Consider the following 23,905-nt stretch of genomic DNA (forward strand, 5'->3'; position numbering starts at 1 on the left):
GATGAGAGTTGTTCTTCTCCTAGTTTCTGTATTTGGTGGAATGGCAGGATCTGGCTGACAGAAAGAGCAATTGGGGGGACAAATCATACCGTGCCAGAAGAGAAACTAGCCAGTAATTTCAGGAAAATGCCGCCTGACTGGCATACACGACTCGTGGGGGCTCAATGCACTTCCCATACACAAGAATCTTCACGGAACTGGACTACAAAGCATTAAAAAGTTTTCCTGAATGTCTTGAACCCACACCTATAAAATTTCTCAGTGTAGCCACCAAGCAAAACTGTTTCCTTTCTGAATACCTACCCATTCAAAGCCAAGCCTCAGTCAGTTTTATTACAGACACATTAAAATGCACTCCTGCTTTTTTCAAAATTGCACATCGAATTGGAAGCAAAACATTATTTTGTTAATTAGGTTGATCAACTATCTCCTATATTACTAGGAAACTCAAATCCTTGTGGCTTACTGCCAAGTTTTACTGTAAACTACTCACAGATGTTCTGTGAATGACAAGGAATTAAAACATTCCCAACTGAAATCTTAGTCACTTAACTGCTATAAAATGTTTAAACAATTTTGCCTGAATATGGGAAAAATAGTGATACACGTCTTCCAAAAATTCTCTCCCCCCAGCCGAAATGAAATTACATTTAAAGATCATATTCTCTGCACAACACAGAACAGATGTGCAATGTAAGGCAGAAAAAGGTAACTATCTCTTGAGGTCTTCCCAAACAGGCTAAACAAGAGTGACTCTTGCTCTCCAGTATGCCACACAACTGTGTCCAGTAAGTATTCTTCAAGGCTTTTACTGCCTTACACATACATAAGCCCTTTAACACTTAAAAAATCCAAAACAACCCCTGTCCCTGCTATTAACAGTGTCTTGACTGGTGAGCAATGTATTCAATCTGTGGAATGGTGGTTTATACACAATGAGATGATTCTTGTTGAGCCAGAATCTTGGCCAGAAAGTGACTCCTGCTGGCAATTGCCCAGAAGAGGAAGATGGAACTAACAGACTGCCTGCTTGCCCCGTGGCCCTTCATTCACAACTCTCCAGAATCCAGTGGTCAGGCCTGAGTTAGCAGAGTATTTCTTACCAGCAGTCATTAAATGCCAAAAAGGAGATTGATCTGAATCTTCTGTTTCAGGTAACTTGACAATTGGCTTCTTACAAATCGCTAGGAAATGCACTAGAGCTTGGAGTGAAATGTTACGGGAAACAAGGCATCCACTTGGGATCAAAGATTAACTAAATCACGGCCTGTCTCTCTCCTATAAATCCAGGTACTATAATTATTATAATATTTATGTATTTGTTTCTCAAATTTCAGATAACTTCATAAATAAAACAATGTTTTTTAGCCTCTAAAAGTCTTACACCCCCACAATAACCCAGGAAGCTACATGAACTCTTACCTATTAAAAAAATGTCAATTGAAAAGAGCTTGTTATAGCAATGTTTCTGATTTGAAAATATGGGACACCCACTCAAACACAAACTTCTCTACCTGCCTTGGGTCAGTCTGTAGATGTAAAACAATTACAAAAGAATTTGTACAGTCTCTTTTGTTCTGATATTGCACAGACTGATCAAGTAGAAGCCGTACCAAAGTACGGAAGACTGCAACGTGGGGAGGCAAACGTGAGATGCTCAGGAAATGTATGCTATTGCTGGGAGTAAGATATCGACACTATATTTAAGAAACTGCAAAATGACTTAAGATGTTATGACAGAATATTCCTGGTAGGGTAGGAGTCATGTCAGTGGTACAACAGGAGAGGACATTTTCACTGCACACAGTAATCTGTGCTGTGACACTATCCATAGGAAACTGCCGTAAGTTACGGTAATTCTGGGGTTTATCTTGGATCTAAGTAAGAAAAAAAACCCCATGGCTTTTTGTCATCTTTGTCCTGCTTCGCACAGCAGCACCTTTGCTCATCTTCAAAATAAAAGTGCAGCACATAATTGGAGCACCCTCCTTCCCTGCCTTGCCCTTGCATTAGTGCTTGCCTAAATCATTGTATTTGTGATCACCTATATTAGGAATATGAAATCTTACAAAATACAGAAGTTTAATGGCTGTAGTCTGAGATCAATTAAAGGACAGCTCAAGGAATAACAAAGATTCTACACACCATACAGAAAAAAAACAGGCTATAGCTACAGAGGCTTGTCTTCTCATTATTAGCAAGAATATCTTTCCATAAGGAAGAAAAAACACATTTCAGTTCTGAGACACACCCTGCATGCAAACCACATGATGCTGGAACTCATGGTACAAATACAGCAGTTGACCTAAATCGTTCAAAAGGCATACCTAAAACCCAGAAGAACATCTTCAGTATTTATCCTGAGGGACATAAGAGGTCTTGAAATTAAACTGTCTACTAATTAGCTGGATTTGTCTTGCATCTGAATCACCCTCAGGAGAAGCAGAACTGAAAGAAGCTCCAATCATGGGATTAAGATCGCATCAACGAAGATCTTGCAGACAGGCTGGTCAGGAGTTTCACCAATCTGGACACATACGCGAGTCTCAATTCAGGAATAGGCTCTCCTACCAGAATGGACAAAGCGGCAATAGAACCGCAGTCTTCAAGACAGGTAGTCATGGAGCCATCCCAAAGGCAACTACAGCCCACGTGAATCCACAAGTCACCAGGTGGCATCACACAGTGGAATTGCTTGTATTACCTTCAGTATAATTTGAAGGCAAATTAGCTGCCAATTTGAAAGAGCAGATGCTCACATTAACAAGCCTATGTTAAAGGGAGAGTCTGTGGAAAAAGCTATTCTTGCTTTTTTGGATGGCAAATATGACCATTGTTGACGTTGGAGAGCTTTAGATACTACTTTCCCCCGGGGAAAGAGGGGAGGGAGGGATAAGATCAAAATCTTGGCTTCTGGTAACACTGGAGATCAAGGATAGAGTCACTAAAGAAATACCAAGAAAAATATCACACACAATGTCCCATGTAGAAGCTGTGAAGGAGCTCCAGAGTATGAGAAAGAAGAAATACTTTTAGGGACTTAGAAAACAACAGGGAAAAAAATGTTAAGTGCCTTATTTTTTCTTCAGTTCCTGTACTTGGTCTGCATTATATAAGACAAGGGTTGAAACTGCTGATGCAGTAAGAGGACTCATTTTATGCTACCAAAATTTCTAGAGAGCGGGAGGGCTCTATGTATGATGACATTTTCCAAGAGAGGGCTGCTTTTAACTAGAATAATTCTGCTGGCAATCAGACCTAGGGACGGTCATTTGTACTGTGGTGTGATCTTCACGCAATCTATTGTATGGCATGAAGAGAAAAGTCAAGGTCTAACTCAAAAGAGCAAGGCTCCAAGAAACAAGGCAAAATGAAGGCGATTTCTAGTAGAATGCACTGTCACCTTTCCTATCTTTCCCTTAGGCGCTTTGGCAGATGCTGTATTTTCCCGGGTTGTGTTCATTACTCAACTGATACAAACACCTTTTAAGTTTATTACAGAGGAGACTACAGTCTCTTTGATGCGAAAGGAAGGAAAACACAACTACACTGAAAACTGGACCATTCCTGTGTTTAATACTATTTATAAACTCTGAAAGGGACAAAAGCAAGTTATTTTTATAAAGGATCTGTCAAAGAGTTATCAGACAGATATGCGGTCTGGAAATGGTAAAAAAAATGCACACCAAAAAAGTCTACCCATAACACACGGTTCTTTGGGTTCGTGACTCCATGATCTGAAGCACTGAATAGGAACTTCACACACGGACCCTTTTAAGGTTTCCCTGTTCCCAGTATATAAACACCTAAAGACAATAAATAAGCACTCTTGAGCCCTTGCAGGGAGTATCTCTTTACGATAACGCTGCTCTAAGTAAGCAGACCAACAGTTCCCAAACACCACCACCACAGCAGTACCACGGGACAGCTGTGGGGTTTTGCGCAAATGCATCGAGGACGCCTGTCATCAGAACGGTGAATTAGATGCTTAGGAGCTGGGTAAGGAAGGGCGAAAGGAAACACAGGGCAATATGGCAACTAGACTTAGTTGCCTATTACCCATCTCTTTCTCTCTCTCCCTCCCTCCCTCCCTCCCTCTCTTTCATCTAAGTTATGCAAACTCAGAACTGAAAATCAAATTTCTTGGATCTATAAAAACATAACCTGGAGTTTAACACTGCAGAATGTAACGTACTTCCCTCGAAAGAATCTGTAAATTGACACTTCTTCTCAGTGACAAAATACATCTTAAATTTTTTCCTCCTGTTGCCTCTCCTTATTTAACACATTTTGAAATTTCACAACACACTTCACATTCCAAACTGACATTCTTCTGGGATATTAATTTAAAAATTAAGTTTTAATGTAGGAGTCTGAATGCTTAGACTACATTTTTTTTTCCCCAGTCAATTTTTTTGTGCCCAAATCCGGGATAATTTTTAAAGTGATCTTTCCAAAAAAGAAAAAAAAAGCCAAAAACTAGCCCCTTTATGACACTTCAAGTTTGTTCATCTCAATTTCTGTTTACACAAACTCATCGATTGCTTCTGAGAATAAATTACAGCATACTTTGAAGACTCAGTAAAGTTTGATCTTGGAAAAAAAAGTTTACTTTTTTGCAAATCCAAATAATCTTAGACTAAATTAAGAAAGAACTCCTGAACCTGAAATAAAGAAGCCTGCACAACTGTGGGGGCGGGGAGGGGAGGGGAGGGAAGATGTAGGAGTCCTAAACCAAAATGAAAAGTTTTAAGCAAAGATGGTAACTGAGCACCTGAAAAACCCTACCAACAAGTAAGCTAAATTCTCTGTCATTTGCAAGCCTTACATCAAAACTCTAAAGATTCTAAAGTCTGCGCTTAAGATCAAAGGCATGTTACTCTACATCTGATGTAGGAATCACTAGATATTCTTTGGATACTAGAAAATAGCATCCAACGCATGTAACTGTTGGCAAAAGGGGAAAGAAATGACAAACTGTTCATACACAAATGGGAGTAACCCAGTATTTGCTCCAAGTTCTGTCACACCAGCCCAGCTGCTTGAAGTGCTCTCGCTCTATCACAGATGCACACACCTGCAGACACACCTATTTGTCTTTAAAGCTTCTTATGAAGCAAGACTTCTAGATGGTCTGTTCTTCTTTTTAAAGGAGAAATGTGAAATAATTCCAAAGTTTGATTTTGACAAGCACTGCGCAGATTTGACCAGTTTGCCATGAAAACATTGGAAGTGTTTCCATTTGCTTCCTGAAAGTGAGTAAATACTTACCTCATACACATTGAATTGAGATTGCCCTCTTGACAACTCTCTGTAACTTGTTGTGAATTCTCCGATGAAATCATGGCTGTTAAAAAAAATATGTTTCAAATCAAATGCACAGCGTTTAGTAATTTAAACATGTATTACATCTATGTATGAAAAAGAGAAGCACAGCCAATGTGAACCGACACCCAAGAAAGGAGCAATGGCAAAAAATCTGACTTAAAAATCTTTATTTGTCTCTCTGTTGTGTGTTCACTCTATTAGTAATAAAAAATTAGAGATGAAAAGTATTAGCTTAAATCTTTCTGATGGCTTCTTCGCTGCACAATGAGGACTGGGTTGTAAATTAGTGATGTGACCCCAATGTAAGCTTACAGGATCTGAAAAACCGGAGTGGGCTATCAAAGACTATCACAGTTTTCCCACTGGATGATCACTGGCACCACAGACTCTGAACTGTGTGCAAGACTATGTGAGAGAAAGGGAGGTACTAAAAGTGTGAAAGGAGTAACTTAAACCAGAAAAGACCAGCCCTACCAATCTGTATAACGGGACATTGAATGGCACTTCTAAGGGGAAGACCCAAAGCTTATTTCAGCTGCTACCTTCTTCCCATCTGGGAGGAGAAAAGCAATCCACTGAGGCTACTCAACTTGCGGTATTAGACACCGTTGGAAAGTAGACCTTAACTAACACTAAAGCAAGGGTTATCAAGCTTCTCCTTTCTAAATTCTATTCCTGCTCCAAGAATACATTTGAAACCCCTGTGCTGTCACCTACGTTTTGAAAACTGCTTTGTCAACTCTTAATCAGGGTACCAAGGAGCCACAGTGAGTGAGCAGGGCAGCCAGAGGGAGAGTAGTGGGTGAAGCATCACTGAGAAAGGTGGCCGGGGTCAGGGGGCTGGGGCAGAGAAACCACAGGACTGCCAGAAGAGACCACATTGCAGGTTCGTACCTCAGCCACGCACACGGCATGGAAGCGACCACAGGGATGAGCATGTACAGCTGGCTACACGACTCCCAGCAGTTACTGGACCTGTTCCCATTCTCCACTCTCCCCAGCCGAAGTGTCCTCCCTGCTGCTCCAGTTCCCATTCCCCCCTGCCCCTGTCTCCCTCTTTTTCCACAGTTGCTCCCTAACAAGGCGTTTGATCTCCTCTACACGCTGCCTCCACATCTGCTGAGCTATGAACCTAACTTTTTTACCTTCCCTCCAATGGTAAACTAGAATAGAAAGTCAAAGTTTTATGACTTAACGCCCTGGCTTGAGGCAAAACAGAACAAATTTTCTTTTTCCTAAACCAAGACACTTTTTTACCTATAAAACTTGTTTTTAAGAAATACAGCACACTTCTAATTAAGCTATAAATATTAAAAGCAAATTTAAATAAATCTGAATGTTACAAGAAGAGAAAAAATGGAAACAATCCATAGCAACGTGAAATTTCTTTCTTGATTTATTCATAATGAAATGTAAAAAGCAAATGCCAAATGTAAATCTCACTTTCTGGAACCCACATGAATTCACAAAATATGTAAAACAAACAATTAAAAAGTCCAATCATCACGCTAATGCACATGAAAGAAGTAAAGCATCCTAAAAGAAAGCTTGAGAAATACTATCGGTGAAGATATTACTGATTACTCAGGTTCAGAAGGCACCACCTCTCATGAAACCCTCCCCTTCCCGTTTGGAGATCAGGAAATTGCTTCCGAGACAGACTAAGACTTTTCTTAAGAAACATATTTTGGAGGTATCCTCTCCTTTGATTAAATGCTCTCCAGATTGCGATGACTATTTAACCCAGGAAACAGAGGAAGACATCCATACAGGCCATGGAACTTGAGTTCTATATGGGCTGTAGCACATAAGGTATATTTAACCTTGGGTAACCATGGCACTGAAGAAAAATGAAACTTGGTTAAAGAGGAACCTCTCCCTCTCATAACCGTTCTTATGTTAAATTTTCAAGTCAGCTTGTATATTTCAAAGGCAGAAATTCAAACCATAGCTCAATGACTACCTACAAACATGCTGTAGCAAACAGAGGAAAAGTAAGCAATTCCAGACAGGGCTGTCTCTGTGAAAAAAAAAAATAATCTGCACTGTTTAAAAGTAATTGTTTAATTCTAAGAAACACTGGAAAGGCTGCTTTCCTTGTGGCAACGTACACAGACTGATAAGAACTGAGCTAGAAAGATATAATTCCTCTGGCTGATCACGTTAAAAAGGCATGGCATATATAACCAGTCTCAGAGTTCTCTGCAGCCAAAATATCATCAACCTGGATCTTAACACTCAATATTCAGATGGACTCCCCTTCACTAGGTTGGCTCCGAAAGATGAGTTCCTGTTGGACAACATTTGCCTTTGCCAGAAGTATAACTCTTTAAGAAAAACAAGGCAGCGATCCCTCCCAATATTCATGATCACACTTCACCAAATGGATCTCCTCGTTAACTCTCTGGACTGAGCATCCAAAGAAGTTATTTTCTTTGCCTTCCTAACACCAAATATTCCTAGACTTAAAGAATTTTGTCCATGAGTGACATATCAGAACACTGAATCAGAGACTCTTAGCACATAAAATAATCACTTGAATACCCTCTCCCTAATTTTCCACTTTTGCCATTATGCTTTGAAGTGCTGAAATCACTTTCAGAATTGTATTAACTTTAATTTTTTTAATGGTCTAAAGGAAAAAAATAATGGAGGAAAGGACAATCATCACCAGAAATATGTAAATGAGTAAGGGGAAAAGTGTAATAATTTAAAAATCAACTATCTAGCTGGAGGAGGATGAAGACGGAGAATAAGAAATAAGGTGAGAGAGTCTAGAATCTGAGATTTACAATCTCCTACAGTGTTTAGATTCCCAGATGAATGTTTCGGTGGCACCTGGTTAGCATGGCAATATTTACAGTTTTGAAATTCAAGAAAAAAACACTTATTCTGCGTAACAGATCATAAATGTCAAGACTCTGAAATGGCTATTGCACCATATATGCTAAGTAACATTTTCTCTGAAATTAGTGAAAAAGCCTTCAGAGAGAAATAAAAACATCAGAGCATTGCTGATGTGCTGAGATGAAGTTGCACATCATCTTATTTTTCCCTTCTGTAAGACCTGTCTGCAAGTACTTCATTGATAAGGACACTCAATAAAAAAAGTCACTCTGTTTCACACAATTGGGCTTGTCCAAAGTCACAAAACCAACTTTTGTGACTTCTTACAGCATCAAATATTTGGGGGTTTGTCACAGCTCTTAGAAGCAACAAAAGGTATCAGTTCAAACGAGTGGTCCACATTTTGACAATTTTTGTGCAAAACTGGTTTGTGACAAAGAAATGCTTAATTAATAATTAATAATTGTGTCAGGAGGATGGGGCCAGGCTCTTTTCAGTGGTGCCCGGCAACAGGACAAGAAGTACCGGGCACAAACTTGAGCAGAGGAAGTTCCGCCTAAACGTGAGGAGGAACTTCTTTACTTTGAGGGTGGCAGAGCACTGGCACAGGCTGCCCAGAGAGGTGGTGGAGTCTCCATCTCTGGAGACATTCAAAACCCGCCTGGACGCGTTCCTGTGCAACCTGCTCTAGGTGACCCTGCTCTGGCAGGGGGTTGGACTAGATGATCTCCAGAGGTCCCTTCCAACCCCTACCATTCTGTGATTCTGTAATTAATAGTGTTAATGTTACAAAGGTCCTGTAGGACCTTTTAGTCAAGAAATTTTAAGTGATGTTTGAAAATAAGTGCGAGCTAAGAATATACAATTACTCTTAAAAACAAAACCCCCTCTAAGTCAAGACTCAAGAAGTCAGAGTCATGTCAAGTCAAGATTCAGAAATCAAGTATATGCACAGTAATGTCACCTTACTGATTGCAGAATAACCCGTAGTATTCAGTATAACTTGCTCTGCTATCTAGCAGGCTCTCTGCTGATCTTTCAAAGATTGTTCCTGCCCAGACTGCACATCTCTGGAACACATTCAGCCTAATGGGGTGATTATCTGGTGTAACAACTGCTTATAAATAAAGAGTCCATCAAAAATGGAAATGAATATAAACGGAGTAACAGCAGCATTTTACAAAAAATTGACAGACTAATTCTTGAATGGGATTCACTTCAGATACATTTGGCAACGTCAAAGTTAAATTAGGCACTTAGGTTCCTGCTACAATCACTAGTAAGTCATAGGCACCACCAAATGGCAATTTATTCCAGTTAGGATGGATTCAATCAGACCATTTTCCCCTGTAAGCTACTGAAGTGACTTAAATGATTAGTTCAATCGAGTTGTCTGATTTTTACATTGTCTGAAGCTACATGAGATGAGTGCTCTCTCATCTTTCTGAGGAATTTAATATGTATGGTGTCAGTGTTCTGCCTGCTTCTAAATTAAAAAAGTAGAAAGCAAAAGGCAAAAAAATCATACAACTAGAATAAAAAGCAATACGCGTAAATAGTGTCCTTCCCTTCCTGTTTTTTAGATAGTAATTTTATAGGTAATTCAGAGTGGGATGTGAGCAAAAGCAGATAATATTTCAAACTGGGAGAGTGCAGAGGCTAATGACTGCCGGAATTCCACAGTATGTTGAAGGTTTCGCTCAGAGTTACAGCTATGTAATATTAGTTGTCCGATTTCTTCCTTTTTTTTTTAATCATACCTCAGTTTTAGATTTTGGAGGAAATGGGGTTTGATACCTTAATAAAATATAATCTTTATTTTTTCTTGGCAATATATAATTTAACTTTTCATTGTTAGATTATTTTCAAAAAATATTGTGGTTTATATACAAAAGTGTAAATTTATCCCATTTTTGAGGATTTGGGAAATCTAAGTGAGAAACAGAGGATGTTAAAAGAAATTCACCGTTACAGTGATGCAGTGATTTTTTGCTAATATGGCTCTGTTAATTTAAATCCTTGTATTTTTAATTGCCAGAATATGTTATTTTGTCACTCCAGGGAATATCTAATCAAGAAGGATGAATTTGCACTAGCAGGTATTTATAGAGGGTGAACGTGTGATAAGAATGCTTATAAATCAACAGGCTTCATGATGGAACCAAAAAAGACAAAAGTATAAGCTAAGAAAGCTGAAACCGGTTTTGCACCTTGTCAGCAAGGAAATGAATGGCAGCACAGGGTAAATTATGATTACAAGATCTATCAGGCCACAGAAGCCCAATAGCATTAGCTATAATGCTAAAAGTAAACTGCAGTAGCAATATTAAAGACATTACTATATAATAAATAATATACTCCTAAAAATCCAAATGTAAGTGCATATCCATAAATTTAAAAATGTAAATTAAGATTAATAGGAAATAATTAAGACAGACCAACTTAAAGACAAACAGAAATTAACATATTCTTGTATTACATACAAGTTCTAGTACCATGATTTATAAGTACAGCTTCTAAGCAAAGTATTAAGACACAAGCTCAAACTTTTTTAAAACAAGAGGTACGAATACAGTCTGATAAAAAAAAATACTCTACCTTGTTTATCAAAATAAAGGCAATTTGAAAGGCTAATTTGTTCAGAAAAAAGGTACAGTTGGTACCGCCAGCCAGCTTGACTAGTAACAGATTGCTCCTCTTGAATTTAGCAACAGAAATTCCACGTACGCTCCACCATCCTCTTTCTAGCAATGCAGTTATTTAAAACCCAGGTCTTCCAACTCCAGAGTTTACAACAAGGTTTTGATGAAGACAGGCATGGAAATGAACATTCAAACCCAATCTGAAATTATGCTAATTAACAGGTAGTTTCTACATTGCAATATCCAGGCAACAACGAAGCAGCAATTGCAAGCTCAGGCACTTTGTCGTATTTGAAAAGGAACAGTTTACGAAGCAGTGTTTTAAGCGAAAGAAAGATTCTAAAATAGATTATCCCTCTCTTCACACATGTACATTAACTGATAATATAATGAGATTCACAAAAGTGATCTTACAGATCACAAAGGATTCCATTTTGCTTGTTCCGTGTATGCACATACACACATCATGCTTGAAATGGGCTAATATTTCAGCATTTATCACAATTGCAAAACAAAACAGAATTGTAGCACAGCAAAACTTTTTTTCCAGTACCTGTACCTCTAAATATCAATAAAGACCATTCTCTACGCCTGTTCTGGCCGCTGTGTATTTATACATTTTAAAACATGTGTATAAATATGCATAGATAACTCTAAAGTTTAATAACAGACTTAATGTCTTACCTTCCATCTCTATCCCAATCATACACTTCTACTTTAATTGTCCTAAAAAAATAAAAAAACACAACGCTATTAATATATATATATTAAAATGTACCAGGATTGCCTTTAATACTTGTATTTTAATAGCATATGGGTGCATCGATTGTGCCAAATCCAGAAGACAGAATTTTCCAGTCATTGCTCATGGGGCAGAAAATAGCAAGTCACTCAGGTTGCCAAATATATCTTCATAAATTAATAGCAAAATACAGCAGAAGCTAAGGAAACAATTAAACACATTGCAAGTTTAAGCAATATATTTTTACTTGCTGATGCTCTGAATTTTCTGATTTTTGTTTTTTTTTTTTTTATAAATGATTCTTTAAACCTTAAAGTATTATCAAAGTTTTTAAGAACATCAACAAACTGGAACTTATTGTGAAGGTCTCTTTGATATATGCTATTATCTGGAAAAGGTATATCTACTGTGAGCTAATAACATCTTACAGAAAAAATATATCCACATTTGAGAAGAAGTGTGCAGAGATTGACAGGGCCCTTATAAAACAAAATTATTACACAACAAAGTACAGATTAAAAGCAATGTTCTCAATACAAAGTGCATCTAAAGCAGCATGGAATTCCAGTCCGTACATTTGGTTCTTAAATGAAAAGAACTACTTCAGAATACAATAAAACTTCACTCTGGTAGACAGTATTAACCTCTTCTAAACATCGTGCAGTGGTGACAAATGAGAACTGCGTGAGATCCACCCAGGATTTTGTGAAGGCCCTGTCTGTGGCTGCAGATGAAAGAAAGTTGTAGTACTTTAAAGACTGTGTTTTTCCCCTGTGAAACTCCCCGCTACCTCTCAACAGAGGAGGCGGCTGCTTGGCTATCTATCTGACCAAAGAGGACAGAAATGTGCAGCATAATTTTTTTAAAAATTCCTGTAAAGCCAAAAGTATAGTTCTTCAGTCCTTTTATCAGAGTACACTAGATAACCATCAGATTATACAGCAAAACCATGACTCTGGCTTCCTAGGATGAAATGGGACAAGCAGATTGTGGGGTATGGGGGGAACACGACAGAGGCAGACTCTGGGTACCGGTTTTTCCCAAACTGGCACATTACCCTGGACATTGTGGGAATACTCACCCACCTCGTAGTGAATGAGGAGCTGGTGGGCAAGCAGGGTAATGAAATGATAAAGTCTGCCAACACACAAGTACTCAGTGTGAACACGTTTTCAGTAGGAGAACTAATTACAATTTATTTCATTTAAATCGGAATTGAAAGACAAACGAGTAGATTATTACACACTCGAAAAAATACATGGATCTGAAATATTTTTTCACAGTGTAAAACAATAACTAATTGGCAAATTTTCAGAGACATGCCTCGTGACAAATATTAAGCATATAAAGGTTTCGTAGTTTCTTGAGCATCCCTCTGATGAATCTGTAACTGGCTTTTGTGTGAATCAGTAGACTGAGACAGGATACCAAAACGCTTTAACTAAAAGCATGATCTTCACTATGATCTTAACTTAACTAAGAGCAAGGTCATGTACCTCCTATGCATTAGTTCACATTTATGAGATCACATGTCTCTTGCAAACAAAGACTCAGAGAGTGAGGGTTGTTCAGCCTGGAGAAGAGAAGGCTCTGGGGAGACCTTATTATGGCCCTTCAATATATAAAGTTGGCTTGTAAGAAAGACAGACTTTTTAGTAGGGGCTGTAATGACAGGACGAGGGGAAACAGCCTTTGATGCCATTTTCCACAGCATTATCCTGGAGAAACTGGCCACTCATGGCTTGGACAGGTGTACTCTTCACTGAGTAAAAAACTGGCTGGATGGCCAGGCCCAAGGAGTTGCGGTGAACAGACTTAAATCCAGTTAGTGGCCAGTCACGAGTGGTGTTCTCCGGGACTCAATACCAGGGCCAGTTCTCTTTAATATCTTTATCAATGATCTGGATGAGGGGATCGAGTGCACCCTCAATAAGTTTGCAGGTAACGCCAAGTTGGGCAGGAGTGTTTGTCTGCTTGAGGGTCAGAAGGCTCTACAGAGGGATCTGGACAGGCTGGATCGAAGGGCCGAGGCCAATGGTATGAGCTTCAACAAGGACAAATGCCGGGTCCTGCACGTGGGTCACAACAACCCCATGCAGCGTTACAGGCTTGGGGAAGAGTGGCTGGAGAGCTCCCCGGCAGAAAAGGACGTGAGGGTGTTGGTCGACAGCCGGCTGAATATGAGCTGGCAGTGTGCCCATGTGGCTAAGAAGGACAACAGCATCCTGGCCTGTATCAGAAATTGTGTGGCCAGCAGGACCAGGGAAGTGACTGTCCCCCTGTACTCAGCACTAGTGAAGCTGCACCTTGAATACTGTGTCCAGTTTTGGGCCCCTCACTGCGAGAAAGACATTGAGGTGCTGAAGCGGATCCAGAGAAGGGCAACGAAGCTGGTGAAGGGTCTGGAGCACAAGTCTTATGAGGAGCGGCTGAGGGAAATGGAGAAAATGGAAATGGAGGCAGCCTGAAGAAAAGGCGGCTGAGGGGAGACCTTATTGCTCTCTACAACTACCTGAAAGGAGGCTGTAGAGACATGGGTGTTGGTCTCTTCTCCCAAGTTAGAAGGGATAGGATGAGAGGAAATGGCCTCAGGTTGCACCAGGGGAGGTTTAGATTAGATATTAGGAGAAGTTTCTTCACCAAAAGGGTTACCGAGCATTGAACATGCTGCCCAGGCAAGCGGTGCAGTCACCAGCCCTGAAGGTATTTAAAAGATGTGTAGCTGAGGCACTTAGGGACATGTTTCAGTGGTGGACATGTCAGCACTAGCTTAATGGTTGCACTTAATGATCTTAAAGGTTTTTTCCAAGCTAAACAATTCTACAAAACGGTTTTAAACTGAAGGATTTTAGACTGGACATAAGGAAGAAATTTTTCTCAATGAGGGTGGTGAGACACTGGAACAGGCTGACCAGAGAAGCTGTGGATGCTCCATTCCTGGAAGTGGTCAAGGCCAGGGTGGATGGGGCTTGGGTCCCCGCCCATGGCAGGAGAGTTGGAGTAGATGATCTTTAAAGATCCTTTCCAACTCAAACTATTCTATAACTGTATACACATGTGAAAGCTGCAAGCTGAAGATGAACGTGGAGATGAACTGTTCCCTTAGGAGTAAAGCAAACCCCTGAGGACTGCTTTAAGTGACTGGGAAACAGAAAAAAGGTAGAAAACAAAAATTTCTCATGTCAAAGATCCATCTTATTTTACATACTTACTTGAAGAGTGGATTTATTAAAATGCAAATACTATAGAGCACATTATCATCAACATCATTAATGAAACAGGAAACATATATTAGGATGGAGATAGTATATAGTTTTATTTATCTCCTTTTACTACAGAAAGAGCATATATACAAGTAAATTCAACAATCAGTAATAACGAATCCTATCAAGCCTAAAGTGAACAGAACACGGGATAGAAAAATAGCACTTGCAGACTTTCTATATTTTAAGCAATGACTTGCTTACTTTTATTCTTCAGAACACTTTCACATGAAGTGAAGTCATCAGGACTGTGGTATTAATAGAGGGAATACGAGTCCAAACAATTACTTTATAATTTGCTTCCACAGAAGCCGCTCCCAATTCTTTCTATGAGATACAGTTGAATACGTGTTAAATAATTGTATTTACTAGGAAGGGACTCTTTGGGGATAAGGTTGATCAACAGCTGGTAATGTGTACACCGACAAATTCATACCTAGATGTTTTTCATATTTTTTATATTATTACGAAATAGGCAAAAGAGGAGTTGCTTTCAGTGGATATTTCTCTTTTCAATCCAAATTTAAGGGCCCTGACCACAACATTTATTACATTTTATCCCTCTTGTGGAATTTCAGTTTGAGGTTAAGTTACCTTAGAATGAAAACTGATTAAAGTGAAAGTTGTTCGGTGGAATCAAGTCAAGACAGCTCCAAACCTACTTTATCTCACATGGTATTTGACCCTTGAAAGGAAACCGTATTTAACTTAGTAAAAAAGGCAGTATCACAGAGGTTTTTTCCCTAGAGAAACATTATTTTACTTCCAGGTTTCCAAACCTGTTACTATTAAGATAGACAGGACACACCAGTAAGTTACAATTTACATAAGGTTTAGTGGGACTTAAGTTTTGAACTGTCTTACAAATCTGTGTTCAAATAGCTAAATTATCTCAGTAAGAAACCTTGAATTATTAAGATAAATTCTTAAGATTATAAAGACAAATTCTTGAGAAGGATCTTCAGACATGCAACTTTGACAACAGCAATTCTTCCCTGAATAAAGCTCCTCTCTCCTGAAATTTATTTCATATTACACAGATTGATCACAGATCTTGAGTTTTACATACCTTGCATGAACGCAAGATATTAAAAGGCCTTTCAAATCTTCACATAATGATATTTTACCCTCTCTGCACTGCTATTTTATTTTAAAGGACACAGTTCAGAGGATGGGTTCTCTATTTTAATTTTTAAAAGACTTAAATTTTTTTTAAAAAATCAAAGTTAGAGAATGTTGGGGTTTAGGATATCTCTGTCTTAAGACTTTTATGCAGAAAATAATCGTGTGTAAGTGCTATTTGAGGGCTCGTATCAAGAGAAAGAAAGAAGAAAAATATTAGGACTAAATACTACTGAAATCCCATCCCTATGATGGCTAGAAACATTGTATGATTATACAGTTTGAAAAAAATTAAGCAAATCCTGGCGTTTTCACAATGAAAATGTGGACAGAGCTCAGAAGCATACACTAACTGAAGACTTACTCTTCCCAGAATCGAATGGAACTTTACTGTGACATATTCTTACTAATGACATTATTCCCACCGTTCACATCTATCACAGAACCCAGAGCACCAACATTTGATCTATGAAACTATCATCTAAAAGAGCCTTTTGGGATTTGTGTTTTTATGTATTACCATGCTGATCTTAGGAATCTAATCCTTATGTTTAGAAAGAAAAGTTTTCAAATAAAATAAACCCCAAACTTTGGATGCGTTTTCTGGACTATCATCAGATAATAATTTGAGTTAATATGACAGCTAATGAATATTTCTTAATTTGAAACCTGATTGTTGTAGGCAGGATTATGAAGTTCCAAGGACCCTTTTATTCATAAGGCATTCACTGAGCACATTATGTTGAAAGCATTCAAAGTAGAATCAACATGAGAAAACAGTAGTTACACAATAATTTGAGGCATGCCATTATACTTTTTAATTTTCTTTTGTAACATTGGAGTTATTTCAATATGCCTCTACAACAATTTCTTTTTTAATGATTATGAAAACCTTTTTTCTTTAATATGATAAATAGTGCAGAGTCCAGAGACTAGCTTCATAAGCACTATTTTGCTTATGCATTATGCACATGAACCCATATACAAGTTAAAAATTCTATTTGATTAGAATGCACTTATTATGAAATTGCTGCATTTATATTGCATCTAATTGAAAGAGTAACCAACATGGCTGACAACAACCGTATCAAGTACTTCACAAGGAGAGTGTTGTCAATGTAGGAGAACCCTTTTTCCTTCAGTTTGAAGGAACATGACCTCAAGTACTGCAAGAGTTATCACAGATCAAATAAATCAACTAAGATCCAGCAGGAAAGACTACAAATGGCCATTCCCCCAAAAAATTATAACCTCCCCCAGTTTCCTAGGAAATCACAAGTCAATTAGCTTTTGATTTTTTAATAAGCCATTTATAAAGACAGAGCATTCTGCTTAGCTTAGTGAATATAAGCACTTCTTACTCTCCTGGTTCTCCATATTGACTACTGAGATTCAGTCAGTTGATTCAAGAGTTGATTTGTTTATCCTCTGGCATTAGCTAGTAAATTACCAGTTCAAGGAACACCTTCCCAGAAGGCTAATCTTTCATGGCAACCAATTAAAGTAATTTTAGTGTACACATTTCACTGAACAATTAGCTTGTCAAAGTTGCACTTGGCCTTGTTGAACCCCACGAGGTTCACACGGGCCCACTTCTCAAGCCTGTCCAGGTCCCCCTGGATGACCTTGACAGGCTTGAGAGGTGGCACCGTGCAAACCTTGTGAGGTTCAACAAAGACAAGTCCAACATCTTGCACGTGGGTTGGGGCAATCCCAAGCATAAATACAAGGTGGGCAGAGAACGGATTGAGAGCAACCCTGAGGAGGACTTTGGGGTGTTGGTGCATGAGAAGCTCAATATGACCCAGCAATGCATGCTTCAGCCCAGGAAGCCAACTGTATCATGGGCTGCATCAAAAGAAGGGTGGCCAGCAGGTCAAGGTAGGTGATTGTGCCCCTCTACTCCACTCTGGTGAGACCGCATCTGGAGCACTGCATCCAGCTCTGCGGCCCCAAACATAAGAAGGACATGGACCTGTTGGAGCAGTTCCAGAGGAGCCCACAAAGATGATCAGAAGGCTGGAGCACCTATGCTATGAGGAAAGGCTGAGTTGGGGTTGTTCAGCCTGGAGAAGAGAAGGGAGACCTTACTGAGGCCTTCCAGTACCTGAAGGGGGCCTACAGGAAAGATGGGGAGGGACTCTTTCATCAGGGAGTATAGTGACAGGATGAGGAGTAACATTTTTAAACGGAAAGAGGTAGATTTAGATTAGATTTTAGAAAGAAATTATTTATTGTGAGGGTGCTGAGACACTGGAACAAGTTGCCCAGAAAAGCTATGGATGCCCCATCCCTGGAAGTGTTCAAGGCCAGGTTAGATGGGGCTCTGAGTAACCTGGTCTAGTGGGAGGTGTCCCTGCCCATGGCAGGGAGCTTGAACCAGATGATCTTTGAGGTCCCTTCAAGCTCAAAACATTCTATGCTGATTGCCTTCTGAGTTTCTCATCTACTTACCTGCATATTTTAAAGGCTTTCACTTATCAGCATCCTCTGACATTACAATGTCACCCAAGGAAGACAGATCATCATTGTTTTTCATTGAAAAATTATTAAGAACTACCTGTGCACACTAGTAACAGTGGCCATTCTTCAAATAAGCCTTTTCTTTCTAACTGTTTCTTAATCACACCATAGAGAGTGAAGAATGTTTTCCAGAAATCACCACTCACATTTCCTACAGATTTAGCACATTGACTTTATTTTTCTAAATTCTTTAATGTGACGAATGGTTCTGAACACATATTATCCTTTCAAAATGCTGAATAAGTAACCTAAGTAACACCAGGAACTGAGCTGCACAGAAAAACTTACATATAAAAGAATACATGAGTTGGAAAAAAATCGTATATGCTAAGCAAGCTTAACCTGTAGCTTACCGGTCATAGTCTCCATTACACAGTGCTCTGACAGAAATCTTGAATGCCTGCCACACTGGATTTAATGTATTTTTTATGACTTCTGTTTTGTGGCAGATTGTAAAACTGTAACAAAAAAAAAATTGTATTTATTTACTTTTTCTTTTGTGTCATCAAACATGGAATCAAAAGAGCTGTAACCTGTATTGACTCACACAATGTCCATATAAAATTTAAGACAATAAAAAAAGAAATGCAGTGAAATCATAGAGAAGGGAGGACTGAAGAGGACAGACCTGTTTGAGAGAGATTACAGACTGGGGTGCTAAGAAACTCTAAATCTAAAATGTCTTTACCCAAAACTTTGACAAGAATGACAACCATTCAGTGAGTTATTTCAGGCAAGAGCAGTCTCCATCCTACTTGTTTAAACAGGCCTCATACAGTCAGGGATCAGTCCCAAACCCAGAAAGAAAGTGGTACGGTAAAGATCTGACTCTTGCTTAATGGTTAAGAAACTGAGACGAGAGAGTCATGGCTTTTTGATTCTTGTTCCCCATTTTATGTCTATGATTTTTATTAACCAGGGCTGTCTCAGGTAAAACACACAAGCCTCTATGAGATCCCATGGTCACCTTCTCTCGGGTGAAACATAATGAATTGTTTTAATGCGTTCTGCTTTCCCTAAATGAAGCAAAATTAGAATACTTCTTTTGAATCCGCATCTTGGGGACTGAATTGTTCAAAACAAAACAGGAGGCAAGGTCACTGATGAAATCACTACTGAAATTTTACATACAGATATAACTTAAATGTTCGTTGAGGGAATAGGTATTTTTGAATTCTATTTCCCAGAACTTGGTCAAAAAGATAAAAGATATTTCCAAATTTGCAGTATAAAATATTTATCTAAAACAATTTTGAAGTATTAGCATATTCTGCAGCTACAATTTACTTTGAGAATTCTATTTAATTTAAAGGCATACTATATTTTAGCAAAAGTAACACCATTTAACTATTTTTATTACAATTAATTTTCATAGTGCTCTATATTTATCATACATTCAACTCTTAAAACCCTGAGTTGCAGTATTTGATCTATTTGTTACAACAGTTTTATTCCTATGCTGCATAACACGATATACTTAAATCCAACGAACATTATAAAAGAAACACAGTTTAATCTGACAAATATAAAAAAATGAAAGCTAATATTACCATCTGCAAATAAGTAAGTTGCCTACTGTTTAGCAACAGAAATACTTAACAGGCATCTATCTACCTGCCATCTTCATTGCTTCGATGAAATACAAGGAAAGGATCAGATTTCCCAAAGAAGTCCTTCTTGTCTAGTTTGTTCGCACAAAATTGCATTAAAACTGAATCCTGAAATGGGTAATACAGAAAAATTACATACAACATACAGTTTACTACACTAAAATAAAAATAAATAAAAATCATTGACTAATAACCATACAAATAGATACCAAAATAAATGAGGGTATCTGCCTTCTAGGCACCCTCTACATATCTGCATTTCTGCAATGTCCTGATAGTACAGTTTGAACTGCTGGAACCAAGAATTCCTTTGTAGCGGGGTGCAGAAGAAGGGTAAATTTCTATGCTAAGTGCCTCTGTTTTTTTCCAGTATTTTCTGGTATCCGAAGCTGCGTTCTGAAGGAAGTAGCTGCACAGGCAAGGAACGCATATTAGAATTAATTTTAAAATCTCTAGTGAGACACAACTAAGCCTCGTTCCTTCAGTGACTTAAAAACTTGCAGTTGCCTGCTCTTGCTGTCTGTAAAGCAAATGGCTTAGCAGCTTGCTATTAAGAGTCTAGAAGCTTCCAAAAAATGAGCCTGGAAGATACCAAATACACCCATTCTGATGACAAGTAAGGAGAAAAGTTTCTTTGCTGTGGTCAGGCAAACTGATAGTCTCACGTGGCCACCTCTTTGGGCAGAGTCGAGAATGTGAGAAGGAATATAAATGCAAAGGTAAACCTGCAGACTCACCAGATAGTCTTCCAGCAGACCCTGCCCCAGTTGTGTTCCACAAACAGGTCTACAGGTGGAACAGCAGCGAAAGGAAGACTACGGAAAACGTGGCCTCACCACTGAGTGGGGCAGGGGACCAGGTGACGAAGGACATGGAGAAGTCCATGTTTCTCACAGCCTTCTATGCCTCGGTCTTTACTGGTAAGATTTGCCTTCAAGACTCTTGGGCACCTGAGACAGTTTGGAATAAGGATGACTTGTCCTTGGTAGAGGAGGACCAGGTAAGGGAACATTTAAACAGACTACACATACAGAAGTCCATGGGACCTGATTGGATGCACCTGTGAGTGCTGATGGAGTTGGCCAATGTCACTGAGAGGTCACTTTCCATTATCTTTGGAAAGATAATGATGTTCAGGAGAAGTTCCTGAGGACTGAGAAAAAGCAAATGTGACTCCTGTGTTTGAGAAAAGGCAAGGAAGAGGAGACAGGCAGGCCCGTCTTCCCTCAGTCCCTAAGAAGATGATAGAACTAAGGGCAAGGAAGAGGATCCAAGCCTGTCTTTCCTCAACCCCTGAGAAAATGACAGAGCAAATAATCCTGGAAACCATTTCCAAGCACATGAAAGACAAGACGGTGGTTGAGAGTCATCAGCATGGATTTACAAAAAGGAAATTCATGCCTGATCGACCTGAAGCCTTTCCTCATGAAATGCTCAGGGGATGAGGGGAGACTCGGGACAAACAGCAGTAAGGACCTGAGCAGTAATTCTCCTCCTCTGTCCAACCCACTCCTCCATGAACCCTAGGAGAGGGAGGAGCGGTGACACTCTTGGAGAAGGTCATGACCATACCATGCCTCTCCCCTTAACCAGCCAAATTCCCCACTGCCTCCTCTCTCCCAATATTCTTCTATTTTCTATCAAATAAGTAGGCATCTGCAATTAATAAACCAACGAAGTCTTCACTTTCTTTAAAGGAAACTGTTTAAACTCTTTTTATGCTGATTCTTTGAAATACCATACTGGTTTTTTCCAATAAACATTAATTTCACATTTTTTAAGTAATATGAATCACAGTTAGCATAAAACTTTTTAATTACAAGGTTAAAAATCCAAAATTTTACTTTGATGCTCATGTAAGCCAATATTCCATAATGGAAATGTAATTCCATGGCTGAAACAAATGGATCTTTGTTAAAAATTAGACACTGAGATATTAAAATGTCATTAATTACTTACAGAAATAAAGACTAGATTTAAAACTCATCTAAGAATCAAAAACTTTATGCTTCATACTGTTTTCTGCTTCCACTATCTAAAACTAAGAGTAACTAATAGGGAAAGAAGTATCCTAACTTCTTACACTTATCACAAAATGCAAATTTATATATTATACCTTTGACAACCTGGTGCAGTGTAAGTCACAAAATAATTTTCGTTTTATTTTTCAAAAAGCGCAAACAAGCACTTACTCGGCAGCAGCCCAGTTCCTCTGCTGTTACTATGACTGTTCCGCATTTCTTCCCAGGAATTCCTCTGCAAGAAAATACAGCTACATCACCCCAGTTCCTTGGTATCATTTATGACAGTTACAAGTGACACGGATACACACAAGGTGAGCTTTCAAGTCACAAAACTGATTGCATACTATAGAGTTTCCCTTTTGTCACTTGTCCTGTGTACAAAGAGTTGGTTTATCCTAAGTGAATTAGTAAACGAGTTGCATATTTATTCTAACTAGCAAGAAAAAAATCAGTTTCAATTTTAAAGGAAAAAGCATAAAAAGTTTAAATGGGATGAAATGACAGTATCGCAAATTCTATTTTCCACCTACCCATTGATGTTTTATTTAGAGATGATTCTACAACTTACCGATCTGTGAAAAGCATCCTTTTGAAAAGTTTCCCTAAACAAAATACCTAAAATATATTTAAAACGATACACCAGCTTTATTTTACAATATTTATTCTGAAATGTTTATGAAGACACAAAATAACCTCACCACCACATCAGACACAGTAGTTGCAAAATAAATTATAATGCACCCAGAAAGCTATTAAAACCATACTGTTGCAACACCATAAAGCATAAACCAGAACTTTAGCATAAAAAAAACCCCAAAAAACCACAAACAAAATAAACCAAGGAACAGAAAAGCCCCACATAAACTGATAGTATTCAATCGCAGCAGCCTTTTGGGGCGCGGGTGACGGGAGTACAAATACTGAGATGCAACTTTTTGTATGATGCTGTAATATAAGTGAGAAGTTCTGCAATATCCTAATGTCATCTATTACTGTGTCCATTAGCACACAGCTTGGCAATTATTTCTAGATATTGTTTTTTTCCAAAACAATGCTATCGCTTATGCTGATTTAACTTCTAGTTCTTTATTTCTTTACATCTTTCTTGAAAATAATTGTTTGAATAAAATTATTTTCCAAGAAGACGTTAAGATAAAGTTATATTTTCAAATTGATTGTATTTTTTAAGTTTTTCTAGGAGAACTAGAGGGCACTCCTGTTCTTCTGTTATGACAAACATTAATGTAAACATTTACTGTTGTTCTTATTTTGCGTATTAATTTCCTTAATCCTCTTGATTTTTTTTTTTACAATACTCTACAACTTTAAATAAGTTTAGCAAGACTGTGGTATAATAAAGAATGGATGGGAAAATAGTTCTTAGAAGCAGATAAAAGTTTAGAAATTATGACTAGAGGAGCAAATACTGATGCAAATTTAGGCAAGCTCACTGAAATTCTTGTTCGGAAGTTGATGTTTCAGTTTATAAGGAATACGTCAGGGAATGCTGCTCCCGTACCGCTGCAGTCATTTGCCCATAAGCAGAGATATACATGGCTGCTCTCCTGCACCACCTCAGTGCTACACAGTAAGTCTGAATTTCACAAGGAAAACAGTGTATTGGGAAACCACTCAAGTTTTTGTTATGAAACTTTACATGATGATTTAAATAAATACAAAACTTATGGCACTCCTCCATTTCACGTGGTATGACTTATAAAGTACAATACTTTAAGACCAAACAGGGGAATTTTCTTCCAATAACAGAAGAAAAGAATCTGTTCATTTCATGTGTTTCACAGTA

General features: G+C 38.5%; 1 protein-coding gene across 1 annotated transcript in view; it reads right to left on the reverse strand.

Annotated features, from left to right (window-relative positions):
• Positions 1-23,905, reverse strand: part of CPNE8 (copine 8) — a 106,728-nt gene that overhangs the window by 36,132 nt on the left and 46,691 nt on the right. The window contains exons 7-11 of the mRNA XM_063323398.1: positions 22,270-22,333; positions 20,082-20,185; positions 18,821-18,925; positions 11,502-11,543; positions 5,272-5,347 (exon numbers count right to left, since the gene is read on the reverse strand). Coding sequence (XP_063179468.1) covers positions 5,272-5,347; positions 11,502-11,543; positions 18,821-18,925; positions 20,082-20,185; positions 22,270-22,333 — 391 coding nt within the window. The remainder of the gene's footprint in view (positions 1-5,271; positions 5,348-11,501; positions 11,544-18,820; positions 18,926-20,081; positions 20,186-22,269; positions 22,334-23,905) is intronic.

Source organism: Chroicocephalus ridibundus, chromosome 1 (genome assembly GCF_963924245.1).
Source record: "Chroicocephalus ridibundus chromosome 1, bChrRid1.1, whole genome shotgun sequence".
In the NCBI taxonomy this organism is placed as follows: Eukaryota; Metazoa; Chordata; class Aves; order Charadriiformes; family Laridae; genus Chroicocephalus; species Chroicocephalus ridibundus.